We start from the raw sequence: 22,358 nt of genomic DNA, 5'->3' as shown, positions 1-22,358 counted from the left end.
ACATAACAAACAACTCACTGATTTATGATGTTAAAATTTTGTTGCGTCCCATCTTTCAAGCTTTGTGCCTCAAGAGTCGGCTCTATACACATAGCTCCCGATGTTCTTTTTTCTTCCGCAAGGCTTCAGTTGGGGACACCGGCCTTGAATCAGCCATTCTCCAGAGCCAGAAAAGTCCGGCACCCTGAAGGCACGCTCGTCTTCCAGGCCGCATATCAAAAAGCAGCCAGTTATGAGGCCCTGAGATTGGGTCCCCTTTCCACAAAGAACTGAAGTCAATGTGTAACTCCAGGTCAGGGTCTTCAAAAGAACCTTGAAAAGGAAAAAAAAAGATATCAAAGATAGAAATAGGGCTGTTTCCGAAGATGCAAGCAAGGGAGTTGCTGTTTAGTGCCATCTTAACTTTGCACCGCTTTTGGATTGATTTCCAGCTAATCTACTATATAATCCACATGTATCTTTAAGCACACAGCCTCACTATCTACAATTCCACCATACTTGATGCTGTCAGCAGACTTACTAATCAGACCCATGTCATTCTCTACAGGCGTCCCCTGTGCTACAGTCTGATGGGAAATTCACCAATCACTATACAAAAAACTGAGAAACAGAATAAAGTTCACTTGATATTTATGTGGAGAAAACGTTTTCGTTTATTTAGAGATACAGTGGGAACAGACCCTTCCGGCCCAAGTTGCACCTCCTGACAATGAACCATTAACCCTGGCCTTATCATATCATTTCACAATTTACGATAACCTACTGACCTACTAACTGGTACGTCTTTGGAGGAAACCCACACGCTCCCGGGGAGGATGTACAAAACTCCTTACGCTGGACTCCAGAACTTAATTCTGACACCTCAACCTGTAATAACCGCTAGGCTACTGTGGCGTTTGTTTCTTTTCAACTCGCATTTCTTGACACAAGTGCAGACGGGGCAACTTTGCATTTTCTAGTAACTAGCTGCATCTCTGTGCTCACAGACCGCCAGTCGGAAAAACGAGACTGCCACTGCTACCCTCTGCCTCTGCTCACCAGGCCAAGTTTTAATCCAATTTCACCTTCGACCCCAAATGCCCTTTGTTGCCAGAAGTTTTACTGAAGCCCATCTATACAATGTCTGCTACCTGGCCCTCATCTGCTTTCTTAGAAATGTGTGAAGCAGGGATTCCCCCACAAAAACCCCCCTGACTCTACCTAATTAGTCCCTGCTTTTCTGACTGATCATTACTCTAGGTTCTTTTATAATTCTGGTAAATATTAAAATTATATTCAATTCTAATTAATATTAAAATAACATTTAAAGGTTTATTTTCTTTTCATTGCAGATGCTGAAAGCCAAAACAAAGACTAAGAAGAGAAAGAAAAAGTCTAAAAGTAAAAAAGTAAGTAAAAGAAATTCATTTTTGAAATCAAAAATTCAAAATCCCGATCAATTATAAATATTGTACGATGGCTGCTGATGCAAGGGGATAGCATTTAGTTGTGCTGGGAATGCTTGTGTATCGCCCTATCTGTGTAGGGAGAAGCTCCCTGCATGTGCTGCCTGACCTGTTAAGTATTAACAATAATTTCTCAGACTGAATTAATTTTACTGAGAAATCCATTGCAGTGAGTCGTAGAATACAGTAAATAGTGAGGCAAAATCTCACGATCAGCACCTGGTTAGCATCAACGTAAGAAAGTAGAATTGTGCTGACGTCGCACTATGATCTGATCCTGGGCACAGAGCAAACTGACAAGGATGTGCTGAGACAGGCAAATCCTGAGATGTGTAATAAACAGCCTGGTAAATTGTAAAAAAAAAACCACAATGGACTCTGAAATTTCAGAATGGATGGTCTGGAACAGTAACACACACAGATGATGTTTTGGGCCAAGACCCTCTATTCCAGCATCAAGCGCACTTTGATTCAGGGACCTAGCCAGGTTCACCTGGAGTCCAAGCATTAAGTTTTTGGAACTGTTTGACACTAATAGCAATTAACAAAGTAACATAGTTGTTAGGCTATAGACATGCCCAGCCCTGAGACACCAGGCAATGTCACTTGATTCCAAACAATTGGTTTATTGATCATTACAAGAAGTCTCTCTGCTGCCTCTGTCTCCCTTCCCAACCATGATGCCCCCTGCCCACTCTCGGTCCACAATGGAGACCCATATCAGAATCAGGCTAATCATCACTCAATATGTCATGAAATTTGTTTTTGTTTGCAGCAGCAACAGCACAGTGCAATACATAACGTTACTATGCTACTGTGCAAAAGTCGTAGCTATATGTGCCTAAGACTTTAACACAGTACTATAGATGGTAATGTTTGATATGTGCTTAGTCACATAGTCCTGTACATTTGCAGTGTACCTTGTGAGCAGAAACAGCCGTAGCAAAAGATAGGCCAATAATGGACAGAATACAAGAACTATGAAGCAATTCTGGAAAGTCACCTATAATTAAATGGTGTGAAGCACATGGCCATGCAATAATTAATCACAAGTATGTGCAAAATAATTAAATGCACTTGCTTAAATTCAATGTAAACTTATTGATACTGGTCGGATAGAAAGAAGCCCAAGGGTGCGACATTATCAACTTAGGTCACTGAATTTTATTAAAGATGTCATTGCTACTTTGATAGAAAATAAGACAAAATTTTCAGGCATCAGATTCAGATGGAATTTCCTGAAATAATTTTCTCTTTCCAGGATATGGTTACTGAGGACGATTATCAAACAACACAAGTCGCAGTTCCTAAAAGGTAGTAAGTTCTTTTTCTATAAACAAAACTTATTTGCAGGTCCCTTGATCCACAGGCTATCTGTATCGACCATCAAGCATACGTTGAGACTATTCCTACACCAGTCACATTTTATTCCTCCACCCAATTCCGCCACACTTGGGGAAAATTAACTTACCCACATTCGTGTTTTTGGGATGTGGTTGGAAACCGAGACACTGAAGAAATGCATGAGGAGAAAGTGCAAACTGAACACAGACACGCACACGCGCGCACATGCACGCACGTGCACACACACACACGTGTGTGTATGGATCAAACCAGGAGCTGTAAAATTGCACCTCCACCATCTGCACTAGCTGTTCCATCAGTGAATGGGCAGCTTCACTTTCAGCTTCTATGCCATGGGATAGAAACTTGTTTAGATCTGTTATTATTATACCTTACTCACATTTCCAATAATTGCTTCACTTGTGTATCATGCTTTTATCCATGCCTACTTATGCATCAGTCTAAGCTGCTGAGGACCAGTTATAGAGCTATATGCATAGAAATCAAAGGGAGTACACTTCTGAACCTACAGTGAGCATGTCAAATTGAATTGTAGGTTAAGTTTCTAAACACTTTTTAGTTTGTGGATCTGTATCTTGTATTTTGATCATTTCAAGTTTCCTGTGCTGGTCTCGGGGTGCAGAGACCTCCTGACCGCTGCAGCAGACAGGAAAGTGGTGCATCGTAGAACAGTAGGAGGCTGGAGGTGGTAAACGTAGCATTTGCGATAGTAGTTAAATATGGGTTCTTCAGTCCTTCCTGGCTGTGTACAATCTGAATAATTTATTATTACTTGTTGCAAACATTTTGTTGGTTTGACCAAGGATGAACCAATCTTGCAGCAGGTTTTGAACCCCTTAGTCTTATGTGCATCCTGCATATTTTGGAATTTGGGCTGCATGATGACTAAAACCTGGGGTATTTTTGCACATCTCGAGATATTAATGATCCCGTCTTCAGTATCTGGAAAAGATTCATTGCGATTACAGAAGTTGTGCATTATTAAACTTGTGTTGGGAGAAAAGAAGTTAGAGAATTTCTATACTTATGTTATTAGGAGTGTGTGCAGATATAGTCATTTCAGAATCTTTCTATAAAAGAGAAAGCATAATGGACTGAACATCACAAGAAGATTCCAGTTTGCCATTTCTCATTCATTGACTGTTCTGGCACCTGTGCTTACATTTGCTTTGCAAAGACTGGAAGTAAAGAAGGGCACAACGTCTTTATCCATAACATAAGGACATTTAGATAAGCCATTTGAAACTTCAAGGTCTACTGTACAAAATAGATTATTATGAGCCTTTGATTCTTCTGATGATCATATTCACTAGTTTGAATGATTTTAATAAAGCTTCTGTAAAGTTCAGTCCTTGGCAAAGAAAAGTTCAAGGAAACTTCACAATTATCTCTATGCCGCATATTAATTTTAGTCACGTTTAACTGAGCATTTATTTTTGTTACAGTGAGGTGCTGTCAATTCCTGTGCAAGAAAACCAATCAAATAAGAATAAGGGAAGTGAGCTAATGGCAAATACCATCTGTAACGTTTCTACATTTGGAGTCATTCCTCCAAACTCTTCGTTTTTGGTTTTACACTCTGCAACTGATGGCAGTGGTACTGTGCCCTCTTTTACAAGTCATGAAGTTAACCAATCAGCTGATTTGCCTGAGCTGACCTACCAGAGTGATGGAGAACTGGATGACATTGATTTCATCATCAAAGATTCCAACGTAGTAAGTTTAAATTTCCTTTTTTACCTCCCCCCCCCCCCCCCCCGAGGTACAATTGTATAGATAAAATAAATTGAAATCTGCTTTGTATTTGTATTCATTGCAACTGTTCAGTTCTGGTTATCTTTTATAGGAAGAATGCAAAAGCCTTGGGTAGAGTAGAAAATATTCATTTCAGGAACCAATTCTGTAACCATTTCATGGTTCTTTGAAAACGTCTATCATTGAGTTATGTTTCAATGACTGAAATGCTAACTTTATCCTAAATATAGCCTTTTATGGTAGTATGTGACTGGATACATTCTGGTCTTTATCTCAAAATGAAATATTTGCCTTTTAACTATCCATGATGAATTGAAACATGTAGGCTGGACCTGAACCTGGCAATTGTGACTGGACATTACATCAGCTCTTCAGACATCAGGGAATAGCTAAACAGTGCATACTGGTACAGATCTGAAGTACCTACAATGGACTTGTTGATCTTCACTACTGTTTGGAACACTCGGGCAACTTCACACTCTTACGACTACCTCAGACTGCTTGCCCAGTGATGTAAGATATTGCAAAGTCTTTCAAATAGTAAAGTCCAATGTTCTTTCCCTATATCCCTTCAATGTATCTTAAAGTCATGCAAGGCCTTAGAATCTTTGCCTTTAAATTTTGACAGTGCTGCAAATTATGCAAGACCCACTATAAAGGACCCTTTGGTTTGTTCTTCAGTGCAGCTAATGAGTAAAACCATAAACCTCATTTATACGAACTGCAAGAGATATCTGATGCGCAACTGGGAAGTTTGGAAACTCTCTGGTTGCAGGTATTGTTACCCAGGGCATGCAGCTTCGGGATCATAAATATGGAAACTTCCATAGACATCTACTGAATATTGGAAGGTGTAGGTACAGTGGACATGAGAGAAGGTTTCGATAGTCGCAGAGTCTAGGATCAGAGGGCATAACCTCAGAATACAAGGCATCCCTTTAGAACAGAGATGAGGAGGAATGTCTTTAGCCAGGGAGTGTTGAATCTGTGGAATCCATTGCCTCAGATGGCTGAAGAGGACGGTAATGGGTATATTTAAAGTGGAGGCTGATAGATTATTGCTCAGTAAGGGTCCCCAATCATTAACTGATGGGTCCATGAACCCAGGCTGGGAATCCCTCATTGCCAATGGTTACAGGAAGAAGGCAGGATAATGGAAGTGACAGGGAAAACAATCAACTATGATTGATTAGCAGAGCAGGTTCGATCCAAATGCCCTAAATCTGCTTCTATGTCCTATGGCCTTATGGAGGTATCACGGTCTTTCATCCTGTTTCCAACTAAGTTGTCCAGCCCAATCATCTGAATGTATGGTTTAGTAAGCTATTAAGGCTGATTTATATTAGTGCATCGCATCTACGCCGCAGGGTGACACGCACCTCCCCAAAAAATTAACTCACACGTCGCGGTGACGCAGACCGCAACAACTGTGATTGGTCCGCTTGGTAGCATCGCATTTCCTCCTATGTATTTCCGGTTGCTGCTTCTCTGCCATGTCTGTACACCGATGCGAAATAGATGAACCAAATCGTCAAATCTACCTGCTGACATGCGAAGATGTTTGAAATGCATTTCTTCATCCGTGTCTCTCACAAAGAAACTCCACCCAGTGGCATAGAAACCCCACCGCCAACTAGCGGTTTGGTGCACACCAACGCCTGCTCACTATGGCGTAGAGCAACGCAGAAGTGAAAATCAGGGCTGCGGCATAGCCTGTACACACAAGTATAAATCAGCCTTTAGATTCAAGTGATGTGAAACACCTTTGACTTTTACAGTCCCTTGAAAAACTCTGCAAATAATTCTAGAAACTGAATCTCTTAGTCCAGATACAATTATTGAAAAACTTGGACATAACAAGGAACATAAAGGGTATAAATCAGAACAAACTCTGGAAGAATGAGTCTGATGAAGAGTATGAAAAGACTTCGTGGAGGTGGAGGCACAGGGCATGACTGTTGAATGAAATATGCACTTTGCATTTGCCCAACTGGAAGAGAACAAGGTTAAAATAGGATGGAATAAGAATGGATAAATCTAAGGTGCTCAGAAATTATTTGCTGTAACCTAAGAAACTGTGAGACATTAGAAAGACTGGAAATGTCCATAATCAATTTTTCCTGCGTGTGGTTTTGGTGGCAGAAGTTGAGCACTTCTGTTTAAAATAGAGAAAAGATAATTAAGCAATTACAAAATCATTTTAAAAAGTATGGACTGATAAATGAATGTTAATATGAATTCATTAAAAAGCAAATTACTAAATCCTTTATTTATGTAATAGAGAAACTTGTGTATATTGACTTTCAAAGGCCCACTGAAAAAGTTCCACATAAATGGTGATAACAAAATTAAAACCCTTAAGATTGAAAGGAGAATGATTGTTTGGATATGATATTGACCAAAGAACAGTTTTTGGATTCCATGGTTCCATGCAATATTTCTCTGGTATTATTAATAGAACTGCTCTTTTTGATGTATATTAATGACCCAAACTTGGAAAATACAGGGCATAATGTAAGTGTTTACAAATGATAGAAACGTAATAGGGTGGCCATTGGCCTCAGCCAGTTATAAACTAGTGAAATGACAGATACAGAGCAAATGAAGTTCAACTACAAAAAGTAGAAGACAAGGCAGTATGAACTAAGTGGTACATTTATAGGGCAAGTGGTGGTTCTAAAATAAAGCAACAGTGCATGGAATTGCGCTTACTAAGGCAAAAACCTATCATAACGGTTAGGCCTCTACTAAAATATAGTTTAATTCTGCCCATTGCTTTAAAAAAAAGATGCCAAAGCCTTGGAGCAAGTGCAAAAGTTACTTTCAACCCTGGATCAGTTTTAAGTTTTTGAACTATGGAACATCATTGCGTTTGGCACATTTAGCAAAGCCTTTAAGTAATGAGGGCAAGCAAATTGCATACAAGGCTGAATCACTGTCTACGAAGGATTTTAGCCCTTCTGGTGAGATTATTTGTTCTGAATGGACAGTGTGATGTTATGTTCTGAATTACCAAAGGACTCCATAGTTGTTTTGGATAGTTTAAAAATGGGTACAGAAATGGAGTCAAATATTTCAGTGCAGGAAAATTTCTTAATGGTTTGATGTTTGATTTTCTTCATAGGATTTGTATTCATCCCCATTGGAAGCTGATGGAGCCACCAAAATACAGGAGTATGTTTGTCAAAATAGTAAAGGAGATTCTGAATTCAGGCAGAAGTTGATTGATCTTGAAACTGAAAACAAAGTAAGTGTTTAAATATTTCCTTTGAATGATAGTAAACTGTAGTGTTCTGTGGCCTTGGTCTTTTGGTGTAATGTGGGTATTTTCATTGGAAGCGGGTATCTCACTGGTTGCACTTTGCAAAATTACACAATTATTATTTTGATATGATATGTAGATAATTTAAATTTTTTCAGGTTCTTAAGAAAAACTCAGAACATTTGATGATTCAATTCAAGAATGAGGAACAACGGAGAATTGATGCAGAAAGCATGATTTCAAAACAACAAGAATATTATCATCAGGAATTATCCCGGTATGCCTGTATTTAGAAGTGTAATATACATTCGGTTCAAATCTCTAATAATCATACAGGAACAGGCCCTTTGGTCCACAATATCAGGGCCTGTAGATGATGCCAGATTATGCTAATTCTCCTCTGCCTGTGTTTGATCCAAATCCCTACATGTCCTGCATATTCCTGCGTCTAACTGCCTTGTAAATACCTTTATCGTATCTGTTGTCACTGGCAGCGCATTCCTGGCATCTGCCACTCTCTTTTTTAAACAAAATTCTTTCTCAATCCCTCTCCCCCCCCCCCCCAACAATCTTAAATGCAAAGTCGGGAAAAAGATTCAAAGTGTCTACCCTATCTGTACCTCTAATAGTTTTATCAGGTCTCCTCTTGGCTTCTGACACTTAAGATAAAACAACCTAAGTTTGTCCAATCTTGTTTTATGGCTATAACCTCTAATCTAGGCAGCATCCTAGTATCCCTCTTCTGTACCCTCTCCGAAGCTTTATCGCGTTCCTGTAATAGTGTGATAAGAATTACACACAGACCTTACCAAAGTTTTGCATAGCTACAATACCTCTCTTGTTCTCAATGCCTCCGACAAAAGTCAAGCATGCCATATGTCACCATTACCATCCTATCTACAAACCCCATTTCCAGAAAAGTTGTGATATTTTCCAAAATGCAATAAAAACAAAAATCTGTGATATGTTAATTCACATGAACCCTTATTTAACTGACAAAAGTACAAAGAAAAGATTTTCAATGGTTTTACTGACCAACTTAATTGTATTTTGTAAATATACACAAATTTAGAATTTGATGGCTGCAACACACTCAACAAAAGTTGGGACAGAGTTAAAAGAAGATTGAAAAGTGCACAGAATATTCAAGTAACACCGGTTTGGAAGACTCCATATTAAGCAGGCTAATTGGTAGCAGGTGAGGTATCATGACTGGGTATAAAAGTAGCATCCATCAAAGGCTCAGTCTTTGCAAGCAAAGATGGGTTGTTGCTCACCCCTTTGTGCCAAAATTCGTGAGAGAATTGTTAGTCAGTTTAAAAGGAATATTTCCCAATGCAAGATTGCAGAGAATTTAGGTCTTTCAACATCTACAGTACATAATATTGTGAAAAAATTCAGATAATTCAGACATATCTCAGTGTGCAAAGAGCAAGGTCAGAAACCACTGTTGAACGCGCGTGATCTTCGAGCCCTCAGGCGGCACTGCCTAAGAAACCGTCATGCTACTGTGACAATTATAGCCACCTGGGCTCGGGAGTACTTCGGAAAACCATTGTCACTTAACACAGTCCGTCGCTGCATCCAGAAATGCAGCTTGAAACTATTACGCAAGGAGGAAGCCATACATCAACTCTATGCAGAAACACCGACGAGTTCTCTGGGCCCAAGCTCATCTCAGATGGACCGAAAGACTGAAACCGTGTGCTGTGGTCAGATGAGTCCACATTACAGCTAGTTTTCGGAAAAAATGGGTGTCGAGTTCTCTGTGCCAAAGATGAAAACGACCATCCTGATTGTTATCAGCGAAAGGTGCAACAGCCAGCATCTGTGATGGTATGGGGGTGCATCAGTGCCCACGGCATGGGTGAGTTGCATGTATGTGAAGGTACCATTGACTCTGAGGCGTATATTAGGATTTTAGAGAGACATATGTTGCCATCAAGGTGACGTCTCTTCCCGGGAAGTCCATGCTTATTTCAGCAGGACAATGCCAGACCACATTCTGCACCGGCTACAACAGCATGGCTTTGTAGACACACAGTGCGTGTGCTTGACTGGCCTGCTGTCAGTCCAGATCTATCTCCTATTGAAAATGTATGGCGCATCATGAAGCGGAGAATCAGACAACGGAGACCACGGACAGTTGAGCAGCTGAAGTCTTATATCAAGCAAGAATGGACAAAATTTCCAATTGCAAATCTACTACAATTAGTATCCTCAGTTCCAAAACGATTAAAAAGTGTTATTAAAAGGAAAGGTGATGTAACACAATGGTAAACATGCCTCTGTCCCAACTTTTGTTGAGTGTGTTCCAGCCATCAAATTCTAAATTTGTGTATATTTACAAAATACAATTAAGTTGGTCAGTAAAACTATTGAAAATCTTTTCTTTGTACTTTTGTCAGTTAAATAAATGTTCACGTGAATTAACATGTCACAGATTTTTGTTTTTATTGCATTTTGGAAAATATCCCAACTTTTCTGGAAATGGGGTTTGTACTTGTGTGACCATTTTCATGGACTTGGACCCCAAGATCCCTCTGCACATCAGTGTTATTAAGGGTCGTGCCGTTAACTCTATCCTTGCCTCTTTGTTAGGCCTCCTGTGGTATAACAGCTCACATTTGGATTAAACTCCATCTTAGAATTAGAACTAAGTTTATTTTCATTACCTCATGTGACATGAAATTTATTGTTCTGTGGCAGCAGTACAAAGACATAAAATTATTATCAATTACAAAATAAATAGGGCACAAAAAAAGGAATAATGAGGTAGTGTTCATGGGTTTATGGACTGCAGAAATCTGATGGTACAGGGGAAGAATTTATTTTTGAATTGTGAGTGTAGATCAATATAATACACATCATTAATTATCTTTGAGATGGGCGGTGTGCCAGAACCCTGACCTCCTGCAGTGCATCTGTTGACAGCGTTCTTGCAAAGTTTTCAGGTGCTGTGCTCCGAGATTTATACCCAATGGCGTATTTCCAACTTCTGCTGGCATATGGAGAGGGAGTTTGCAATTGGTTAAATTCTTACTAGTATGCTATCCTTAATAGTCCAGGAGGTAAAGGCAAAAGATTTGGGCTATTTGTTTCTGGTTCTGAGCAAAATTTATCACTTTTGTTAATGCAACCAAAATGCTTCATTTCAAAGTAAAAGCCGCTGTAGTTGAGGAGAGGAAATTTTGATATGTGGATAATTTGGCATTTCATTTTGTTTATGTATCACATAGTCCAAGAAATTAGATTGAGCTTTGCTTTACGAACAACTGTACTTTTGCCCTTAGATTAAAGCAACAACTTCAAAGGAAAGAAGAGGAGATAAAGAAAGTTACTGCACAATATTCAAATGAGAGGTATGTTCTCCAGTAAATCACAGATTCTGAACAGTGTTTCATTAACAGATAACTCAGATCTAATAGGCTATGAAAGTGAAGGGTCAGTCTGGAGACAACTTGTCTCAAATATTAACGTAAAGGATTACTGTCACTAATGTTCTCAGAAAGATGAAGTAACAGGCTTAGAATTTGTATTCGGTGATGAGTTGACTATGCTCACCACTGACCTATGTTTAAGACAATAACTTGCCTTGTGCAGCTCTATGGATAGGAAACTGCTGAGAGAAGTTGGCTGCAACAACCTCATCAAGGCCCTCTACTATGACAGGGCCACCCACAACATCATCACCAATTTGGCTGTCAACACTGCCAAAGCTTTTGAATGTTTCATTTTTCTGAATTATTTGAGCAGGGATTGGCTTTGTTATTGGCCATCAATATGTTGAGCTACATTTCAATATCCAAAATATCAAAAAATATTCACCAAATGATCAACATCATACTCATCTAATTCTGGGCTGAGTTCGTCAGAAGCACGAACTTTAATGTTAATGAAACCTTACCTGAAATGGACAAAAATCAGTAATTATTATCAACAAAGTGTCTGATTCTTGGGTGGGTACTTATTACGTTACAGATCCTCACCTCAATACAGCCTTGCCACGTGGACCATTGAGTTATGTGGAACTTTAATCTAAAAGCTATAGAATAAAATGCCAACTATTATAGCTGTTACTTAATATTCATTTTGAAGTATCACGATACTATCTACCACTGGCAAAATGCTGGTCCACCAACATTGAGGTCTTAGTTCTGATTTTACGTGCCTGTCATAGACTGCTTAAGCTTAACTTTTGTGATAATGATTTCAAGTCAACTTCTTGGTTGAAAGGCTGTCTCCTCCTAGTGTATGAATATATATGGAAGGTAAAGTCTCGTTACTGCAAGATGGACTGCTGGGGAAGACGAGCTATAGGTGCCGAATGTCAGATAGTACCTGATGATCAGCCCCCAGCAATTGGAGAGGTACTCTCATAGACAGGCAACTTTTCCTCACCACTGAAAGTCAGTGATAGTGTGTTGAGGACAAGTTGATAGTTTGAAAAGGAAAAACATCTTCCCCAGGATTTAACAGTAACTTCTCGACTACTGAGAGCCAACCAGCAAACTGGAACCTTGAGTGGGACTTCGATCAAACTTCTCATCAGGAAAGTTGCAAGGCCTGGCCAGGTGTATCGAAACCCGATGCTAGTAATTATTGTCGATGTACAGATGAACTGAGAGTGGGTGGAAAGACCTCATAACTGTTTCAGTGTTGGTAACTAATGCTTTCATGCTACTGTTTAACTTTTTGTGTGAGCTCCCCAAATCAGCCTTGACAGAATTCGATTTTTTTAAAATAAATTTAACAGAAAAAACATTTAGTTTTTAAAAATGAGTATTTAGAATTATCCAACATTATGGGATTTGCAGAATTCAGTTTATCAGTGGAAGCTGCAAGTTTTATGCTGTCTATTTTAAAGCTAAATAGTCTTCCTGCTCCAACCACTGATATACTGGAAGGTGGAGTTTGAGGGAGGTACGGAAAGTGTAATGGATGTTCCCGTTGCTGGACCTTGGCGTTTCTTATCCTCAGTACTGGGTGAGATAGAAAGCCTTGTCTGCATCAGTGGAGAGCCCCCTTCCTCATCGCTACACCAGTAAAGACTGAGCGTCTCTTTTTTGGACACACTGGCCAAGCAGTTTGTCATGGGCCAGCTCTCTGCATGCAGCAAAGCTGTGCTGTTGCATTGGCCTGCACTTTGTGGAGGTGCTGATCAGTTCGAAAGGTCGAGATAAAATCTGCACTTAGCAACACTTGCTTGCTGAAAAATCATTTTTACCAAGCCTATGTAAAACTAACTGCATTTGATTGAATCCTCATACTACTAAATTGTTAAAGTTTACACAGAAGATTGGTTCAGTTTGTGATATGACTTTGTTACTAATCCTATGGCAGGATGCTGTGGAATAAGGATAAAGCTAAACTGGAGGACGTAACTGCAAAGAATATTGTGAAGTTGGTAGAGGCAACGAAGCGAGCAGTTGCTGCTGAGGTAATCTATGTGTAACAAAAACTTGTTAGATGCACTCATACTTTCATTTTTGCAAAGGGTCGAAGTATATATTTAGGGTAAATCCTGTGGTGATACAGTCCTTGCATTAATATTGGTTATTTGAAATATATTGTAGAAATTTTGACTGACTGGGAAATAAAGTATACCCAGTCTCATGGAAAAATGCATCTACTCTGAGTGCTGATAACTTTAATCAGAAATAGCATGTTTTAATTTACAGAAAATTTCAAAGTTCAAGTAAAACCCATTTTTACTTGAGAAACAAAATGACCAACCACAATTGAAAAGACAATTTATTGATTTAAGGACCAGCATCAAATTAGTTAGCAGAACTTAAAACCATTCAAAATGAGAATAACAGAATTGAAATGTTGACCACATACTTCATTAGTTTAATTGATTAAGGACTGTTTTGTACCAGTCATATTTGAAAATTATGTTAAAATAAATTCAAAGTCAATACTCTAGAGCACAGCCTATTGAATCACCCAGTATTAATCCAGAACTACGTGTATAAATGTAGTCACTGGAGTACTGTGACAAATTCTCAGCCTGAGTCGAAAATGTGGTTAATTGTTCTTACATTTACAGATAGCAAGAGGTTACAGATTTTGAAAAACTGTCACGAAAATTAGAAACTGTTAGAAATGCTCAGTAGGTCAGGCAGCATCTGTGGAGAGGAGAACGGAGTAAACAATTAGAGTAGTTAACTTTTCATTAGAACTCTAAAATTGGCATATTACAATGTGTACCTCAAGAAAATGAGGGGAGGAGAGAATCAAAGCACAGGTCTGTGGCAGGGGGAGTTGCAGCTGAGGTTGTGTAAATAATGCTATTGTAGCGGTGTGCTACATGCAGCGCTAAAATTACGACACGGAGTCGGTAACTGCAGTCGAAGGAAAAAAAACTTTATTCGAAATCTTCAGCCTCACTTTTAAGCCTCCCTCAACCTGCCCCCCGTGGCGCAGAGGCTCCAAAGCTCTGTGCTTGCAAACCCCCGTAGGCTATCTAATTGTGAGCCGGTTCGGATGTGCCAGGAAATGGGTCGCCACACTATGATAATTAAAGAAAGGTATTAGTGACACCAAGAAGAAATGTGTGAAATTATTAACTGAAACTACTGAATTCAATGTTGTAATATGATGTTGCAGGGGGGCTGGGGAGCTTTGGATTGGTTACTACGGGATTCACGTGTGTAATCATGGCGATTGCCATGACCCGTACAACAGAGGGGGGGGGAATGTTATGTTTTTTTTCTACAACATTAGTAGGGGGGGTATTTTGTTTTTTTCTTTACTCTATTTTTCTTCTATCTTTCTGCCTGGATGATCGGTGGGGACACACATAGCAACTTGGAGAATTTTAAAAAGATTTCCCAAGATACCACGAAAGTTGAAAGATTAGGTATTATCATAGATTGGAGTAACATAATTAAAAATAATGACTAATTTACTGAATTTTTAAAGTTTTAATGTTAATGGGCTTAATGGACTGGTAAAAAGAAAAAGAATTTTAACATACGTTAAAAAAATGAAAACAGATATAGCTTTTTTACAAGAAACACATTTAACAGACAAAGAACATCAGAAATTAAAAAGAGACTGGGTTGGAAATCTTATTGCAGCTTCATTTAATTCAAAGGCGAGAGGAGTTGCAATTTCGGTTAATAAAAATTTACCAATTAAAATACAAAACGTATTAATTGATTTGGCGGGGAGATATGTAATTATACATTGTTAATTTTTTTTCGGAACTATGGACTCTTATGAATATTTATGCACCAAATGAAAATGATGTAAAATTTATACAAGAGGTCTTTTTGAATTTGGCTAATGCACATATGCACATATTAATAGGTGGAGATTTTAACTTTTGTCGAGATCCAGTTTTAGATAGATCAACAAAGGTTGTCACAAAATCAAAAGTAGTAAAATTAACTCTATCATTGATGAAAGACTTAAACTTGATTGATATATGGAGAAGAATTAATCCAAAAGAAAGATTACTCATTTTATTCAAATAGACATAAAACATATTCAAGGATAGATTTTTTCCTATTATCAATGAATATTCAAGATAGAGAGAAAAATGTGGAATATAAAGTGAGAATATTGTCAGATCATTCTCCTTTGATAATGACAATGATAATGACAGATAAAGAGGAATCAATTTATAGATGGAGATTTAATTCAATGTTACTAAAACGTCAAGATTTTTGTGATTTTATGAAAAAGCAGATTCAGTTCTTTTTAGATACAAATTCACATTCAGTTGATGATAAATTCATATTGTGGGAAGCAATGAAGGCATATTTGAGAGGTCAGATAATAAGTTATACTTCTAAAATTAAGAAGGAATATATGATAGAAATAGATCGATTGGAAAAAGATTACAAAATTAGAAAAAGAATCTCAAAGAAATATGACAGAAGAAAAACGAAAACAACTTATTAATAAGTTACAATATAATACACTCCAGACATATCGAACAGAAAAAGCAATTATGAGAACTAAACAGAGATATTATGAACTAGGTGAAAGATCACATAAGGTCCTTGCACGGCAGTTAAAAACAAGACCAGACTTCTAAAACAATAAATGCAATTCGAACAAGATTAAATAAAATTACTTATAAACCTTTAGAAATTAATGAATTTTTATTCTGAGTTGTATAAATCAGAATCACAAAATGATAATGTCAAGATAAAAAGGTTTTTATCACAAATAACTCTTCCAAAATTAAATACGGAAGAACAGAAGGGATTAGATATGCCTTTTACATTGAAAGAGGTCGAAGAAGCCCTAGGATCACTCCAAAGTAATAAATCTCCAGGAGAAGATGGTTTTCCACCTGAATTTTATAAAAGTTTAAAGATTTATTAATTCCTCCTTTTATGGAGTTAATACATCAAGCAGAAAGAACGCATAAACTTCCAGAATCTTTTTCGACAGCTATTTTAATAGCATTGCCAAAAAAAGATAGAGATCTTTTAAAGCCAGCATCATATAGACCTATTTCTTTATTAAACACTGATTATAAAATAATAGCAAAGTTCTTATCTAACAGATTATCTAAATACTTACCAAAATTAGTACATATGGATCAAACAGGATTTATTAAAAACAGGCAATCGGCAGATAATGTAACTCGGTTATTTAGTATAATTCATTTGGCACAAAAGAGGGAGGAAATGAGTGTGGCAGTTGCTTTGGATGCAGAAAAAGCATTTGATAGATTGGAATGGGATTTTTTATTTAAAGTATTGGAAAAATATGGATTAGGAGTATCTTTTATAAAATGGATTAAAACCTTAAATACTAATTCCAAAGCTAAAGTAGTGACAAATGGTCAAATTTCAACACCAATTCAGCTAACAAGGTCAACTAGGCAAGGTTGTCCATTATCACCTGCTTTATTCGTGTTGGCGATAGAACCATTAGCTGAATTAATTAGAATGGACCCAGATATTAAGGGTTTTAGAGTTAATCAGGAGGAATACAAGATTAACTTATTTGCTGATGATGTTCTGCTTTATTTAATAAACCCATTGCACTCGTTGTGTAAATTATCCTATAGATTAGAAGAATATGGGAAAATATCAGGTTATAAAATAATTTGGGATAAAAGTGAAATTTTATCTCTTACTAAAGGAGATTATAGTCAATGTTGATTGATAACTCAATTTAGATGGCCGACAAATGGTATAAAATATTTAGGTATAAGAGTTGATAATGATATAAAGAACTTGTATAAATTAAATTACTTACCATTACTGAAAAAATTTCAAGAAGATCTTGATAAATGGATGGTATTACCAATAACATTAATAGGTAGAGTAAATACCATAAAAATGAATATATTCCCTAGACTACAATACTTATTTCAATCACTACCAATACAACTACCTCAGAAGTTTTTTTCAAGAGTTAAACAAATATGTGAGGAAGTTTCTTTGGAAAGGTAAGATGTCAAGAATATCGTTGGAAAAATTAACATGGAAATTTGATCTAGGAGGGTTACAACTTCCAAATTTTAAGAATTATTATAAAGCAAACCAACTTAGATTTTTTGCATCTTTTTTTGAGAAAGATAAACCGGCATGGATTAGAATAGAACTAGATAAAATAGGAGAAAATACACCAGAAGATTTTATATATAAATGGGAATCTAAATGGATACGGGAAAAGAAAGAATCTCCTATATTAAAACATTTGATTGACTTATGGAATAAGATAAATGTTGATGATGAGACAAAGAAATCTTTATTAGCAAAGAGATCTTTAATTCAAAATAGACTTATTCCTTTTACAATGGATAATCAACTTTTATATAATTGGTTTCAAAAAGGGATTAGATATGTAGGAGATTGTTTTGAAGGAGGTATATTAATGTCACTTGATCAATTAAAGAATAAATATAAAGTATCAAACAACACTCTTTTTTGTTACTTCCAATTAAGGGCTTATATAAGAGAAAAATTCGGTCAAACAATGTTATTGCCAAAATCTAATGAACTAGAAACTTTAATTCAAAAAGGAAAGACTAAAAAATTTATTTCTTGTATATATAGCTTGATTCAAAAACAGGCAATTAAACAAGGAGTCCATAAGTCAAGACAAAAATGGGAAAGTGACTTGAATATTAAAATTGAAGAAACAAATTGGTCAAGACTATGTCTTGATAGTATGACAAATACAATAAATGTCCGGTTAAGATTAGTGCAATATAATTTTTTACATCAATTATATATTACACCACAAAAAATAAATAAATTAAACCCAAATTTATCCGATCAGTGTTTCCGATGTAACCAAGAAATCAGTACTTTTTTACATTCTACTTGGTCTTGTTCTAAAATTCAACCTTTTTGGACAAATTTAAGAGTTTTATTGGAACAAATTAATGGAACACAACTTCCACAGAATCCAATATTATTTTTACTAGGCGATATTGAAGAGATAAAACCGAAACCCAAATTGAATAAATATCAGAAAGAATTTATAAAAATTGCATTGGCAGTAGCCAAAAAGGCTACTGCAGTTACTTGGAAATCGGATGCATACTTAAGTATAGATCGTTGGAAGAAGGAAATTTATGGCTGTATTTCACTTGAAAAAATTACTTACAATTTAAGAGATAAATATGAAACATTTCTGAAAATTTGGCGCCCTTATTTACAAAAGACAGGATTAAATCTATAGGTGCTCCAAAGATGAAATAATTGGTTATTTGGGGAAAGAAATAAATAAATATACTAAAGTTATTACGAACTCCATGGAGCATGTGGGGATCTTCCGATATCCAGGCACTCCTTTTTTTTTCTTTCTTTCTTTTTTCTATAGGGATGTTAGGGGGGGAGGGGTTAAGGGGAGGGGGGTAGGGTATATATATATATTTTTCATATATTTTCTTTTATTTCTGTAATTATTTGAAAACTCAATAAAAAAAGTTTATTAAAAAAATGTAATATGTTCAGACAAAACATGGGCTGGTAATTTTGATCACATTGGAACTGTTTATGAGACAACACACAGAGAGGTCAGGGTGGGAATGGAGCAATCAGTTAAAGTGACTGAGATAACTCCATACTGGGCTTAGCTTACGAACTGTGTAGAGATGGTACACAAAAAGAAAGTGACCTGGTCCAATGAAGAGACATCAACAGCAATGAGTACAATTTTCTGAATTGAGAAAGGAATAAGTAAATCACTGTGTGAGCTGCAGAATGTGTTTGGAGTGCTGGAAAACTGAAATGAAAGTGCCGAGAGGGCAGGTATCAATAGATAGTTTATTGATGCCAAAGGAAATTGCATATGTTGCCACTCTTGTGGTTGTATGGAAGGAGAGGAGCCAGTGATGGAAGATGTCACTTGTCCGTCAGCGAGGCTGTATAATCCGGATCAGCTGTGCATCTACAGATTTATTCAGATTTCTTTGAAATGTACAGGATCATGGATGTTTCAGAATTACAACCTTGTGTAGCAAAAACTTCCCCATGTCTATTAGTTGTAAGGATATCCTAACGATCAACATTCACTCCTGGAGGGGATAGTAAACCAAAACAATTACTGTATTTCCCACAATTATCTACATAAACTATTACTTTGGATGTAATTGTACGAAAACTCTTCAGCGTATAGATGCAGGTTTGCCCATGGTTTTTATACTAAAGTGTAGTCCAGGACCCTGATGTAGACTGTTGTCTTCTTGCATTAATTCACTGGCTGTGCTGACTGGATGAGAAATAAAAGCAACCTTTAGCTTTTCTCCAGAATTGCCATAGACACACCTTTAGGAAAGAATTATGTAATTTTGCAGAATTTTGTTGTACAGAATACCTTCTCAAAGATACCTAATGAAGCACTGGGGGATTTAATGAGGTCTCTGCTCTGCTACTGGAGAGGGAAAGGCCCACCGCTGTGCCCGGAGCATGTTGCCCAGCTTCTCTGCATTTTGGTTAGGGACTTGGACAATAGACTCCCCCCCCACCCCCCACCCAGTCTTATAGTTTTTTTATATTCTGTGTTTTTCACTCTGTCTTTTTCTTTTTTTTTTGTTCGTGAGGTAGGGTGATTTGGGGGTCAATGTGCCTGTTCCATTTTTGTTGTTTTTTTTTGTGCAGGGAAGAGAGATTGGGCATCGATGATTGTGCTAACGTTCTTTTCTTTCCTGGTTTTATGGCTATCTGGAGAAGAATTTCAGAGTTGTATAGTTTGATAATAAATGAACCTTTAAAATGAGAGTGAACTTTCATGCTTAAGGCCAATAAGCCTAACATCAGTGATGGAAAATTTACAGGATTGGGTTCTCGGAGACGGGATCTACCAGGATTGGGCAAGGCAGGGATTGATAAGAAATGGTCAGCATAGCCTTGTGTGTGGAGATTCCTGTGATTTTTTTTTTTGAGTTTTAGAAGAGGAATAATAAGGGCAATATGGTAGATGTTGTCTACGTGGACTTTAGCAACAACTTTGACAAGGTTACAGGTGGTAAACTGTTCTGGAAGGTTGGCTCACATGGGATCCAGGGTAAGCCAAATGGATAGAAAATTGGCTTAGTGGAAGCAGTCATTGGATATTAGTGGAGAGTTGTTGTTTTGAAAGGGGGAGAGTGATTAGTGATATGCCACAGGGATCGGTACCGGGTCCACTGTAGTTTATTATTTAAATGATGGATGATAATGTTGGTAATGTCATTAGTAAGTTTGCAGATGATGCAATATTGGTGGTGCAGGAGACAGTGAAGATGTTTTAACCAAGATTACAACAGGATCTACATGAATGAGAGAAGAAGAGCAAGAAATTTATCTCTGTCGACTGCAGTAAGTTGCATTTAGGTCATTTAAACTGAAGGACTTCCAGAGTAAATGAGCTGGATGAAGTCAATGCCGTGTGCTCATTCCCACCCATATGAAGAGGTTCAAACTGTTCTCCAGTGATTCTCAATGATTGTTCCTCTAAGCAATGAATGGCCACTGGAAAATCATCACCATCACCATCCACATCTATTTTGTGCACAAGTAAAAGCCAAGAGTAGAAGAAACCAGTGGTTTCTGACACATCCATGCTCGCAGTGAACTAGTAGGCCAGATCTGAACGTAGAAACTTCAGCAAGCCGGACTAAATTGAAGGGGTATATGTTTCCTCTATCCAGTATCTTGTTTGCAAATGTATAGTTGCTGGAGAACAAGAATGAAGATTTAAGGGCAAGATTGCTATATCAGAGAGAAATGAGAAATTGCTGTGTTCTGTGTTTCATGGAGACATGGCTCACTCCGGACACACCAGATTCGGTGATTAGACCTGCGGACTTCTGGAGACACAGGATGGACCAGTCTGCTGATTTGGAGAAGGCAGAAGGTGGGAGTTTGTGTTTCATGATAAACTCTTTGTTCCTCCGATCTGGAACAATTAGTGATTAAGGGCTGACCATTATATTTACCAAGAGAGTTCTCCTCCATGATTCTGACCACAGTCTACGTTCCCCCAAAGGCCAGTGTTAAGTAGGCACTCGCAGTAATAACTACCACCATCAGCAAACAAGAAACGGCCTACCTTGATGCCTTTCAAGTCACTGTCAGGGACTTCAATCAGGCTTGTTTGAAGAAATCTCTGCCCATATCAGCAGCAACACCAAGGGTTGTAACACACTCAATCACTTGCTACACTCTGATGAGGAATGCCTACTGTTCCATCCGTAGACTGCACCTCGGGATTCTGATCACTTGGCACTCCTCCTCCTACCTGCATACAGGAGTGGTTGCAAGAGGCAGAGGAGTAGCTACAGGATTGCTTCAAGTTGGTGGATGGGCCGTGTTCAAGGACTCACTGGAGGATCAAAATGAACACAGCATGGTTGCCATGGACCTTATAAAAACAGCCATAGATGACTGTGTCTCCACAAATTCATTCAGAGTCTTCCCTATCCAGAATCCCTGGATTAACCACGAAATCTGCAATTTACTTAGGACCAGACCAACTGAACTCAGGTCTGGTGATTAAATAAAATACAAGAGGTCCAGGCACAATCTTTGGAAAGCCATGTCACAGGCGAAATGGCAATTGCAGACCGCAAGATGCTTGACAGCTGTGGCAGGGCTTGAATGCTATCACTTCCTACAAAGTGAAACCAAGCAACATAGGTGACAAGGTTTCACTTCCTGATGCCTTTATGCTCTTTTTTTTTTACTGTGAAAACATGGAGGCACCTTCATGAACTCCCATTGCCTCTGATTTTTGATTTCAGTCTCTGAAGCCAACCTGAGAGCATTCTTCAGGAGGGTTAACCCAACCAACGCATCCAACCAGGATGTGGAACCTGGCAAGTACTAAAGACCTGTGCTGATCAACTGGCAGGAGTGTTTGCCAATATATTTGACCTCTTGCATCGGCCATCTGTAGCTTCAAGCAGGCTCCATTTATACCGGTGCCTACAAAGAATATGGCAACCTGCCTCAAGTACTATCGTCCAGTAGCACTTACAACCACTGTGATGAAGTGCCTTGAGCGGTTAGTGATGAAACGTTTCAACTCCTGTCTGAGAAGTAACTTGGATCTGTTCCAATTTGCTT

At 37.9% G+C, this 22,358-nt stretch overlaps 2 protein-coding genes across 8 annotated transcripts in view; one reads left to right on the top strand and one right to left on the bottom strand.

The window, feature by feature from the left end:
• Positions 1-22,358, bottom strand: part of si:ch73-264p11.1 (uncharacterized protein LOC100000923 homolog) — a 210,698-nt gene that overhangs the window by 130,369 nt on the left and 57,971 nt on the right. For 3 of the 4 annotated variants that reach the window (XR_009511851.1, XR_009511852.1, XR_009511850.1), the window contains exon 2: positions 19-312. The exons of the other annotated variant lie outside the window; for it this stretch is intronic. The gene's annotated coding sequence lies outside the window, so the exon portion shown is untranslated. The remainder of the gene's footprint in view (positions 1-18; positions 313-22,358) is intronic. 4 annotated transcript variants of the gene reach the window in all.
• The window catches only part of LOC132393369 (E3 ubiquitin-protein ligase DZIP3-like), a 100,008-nt gene that overhangs the window by 55,817 nt on the left and 21,833 nt on the right, over positions 1-22,358 (top strand). For all 4 annotated transcript variants that reach the window (XM_059968490.1, XM_059968489.1, XM_059968487.1 and 1 more), the window contains exons 17-23: positions 1,332-1,388; positions 2,707-2,759; positions 4,256-4,526; positions 7,690-7,812; positions 7,986-8,104; positions 11,121-11,189; positions 13,171-13,267. In XM_059968490.1, coding sequence (XP_059824473.1) covers positions 1,332-1,388; positions 2,707-2,759; positions 4,256-4,526; positions 7,690-7,812; positions 7,986-8,104; positions 11,121-11,189; positions 13,171-13,267 — 789 coding nt within the window. The remainder of the gene's footprint in view (positions 1-1,331; positions 1,389-2,706; positions 2,760-4,255; positions 4,527-7,689; positions 7,813-7,985; positions 8,105-11,120; positions 11,190-13,170; positions 13,268-22,358) is intronic.

This window comes from Hypanus sabinus, chromosome 4, assembly GCF_030144855.1.
Source record: "Hypanus sabinus isolate sHypSab1 chromosome 4, sHypSab1.hap1, whole genome shotgun sequence".
NCBI classification, from domain to species: Eukaryota; Metazoa; Chordata; class Chondrichthyes; order Myliobatiformes; family Dasyatidae; genus Hypanus; species Hypanus sabinus.
Note: the sequence above shows the minus strand (reverse complement) of the source record. Positions and strands in the feature narration are given on the sequence as shown.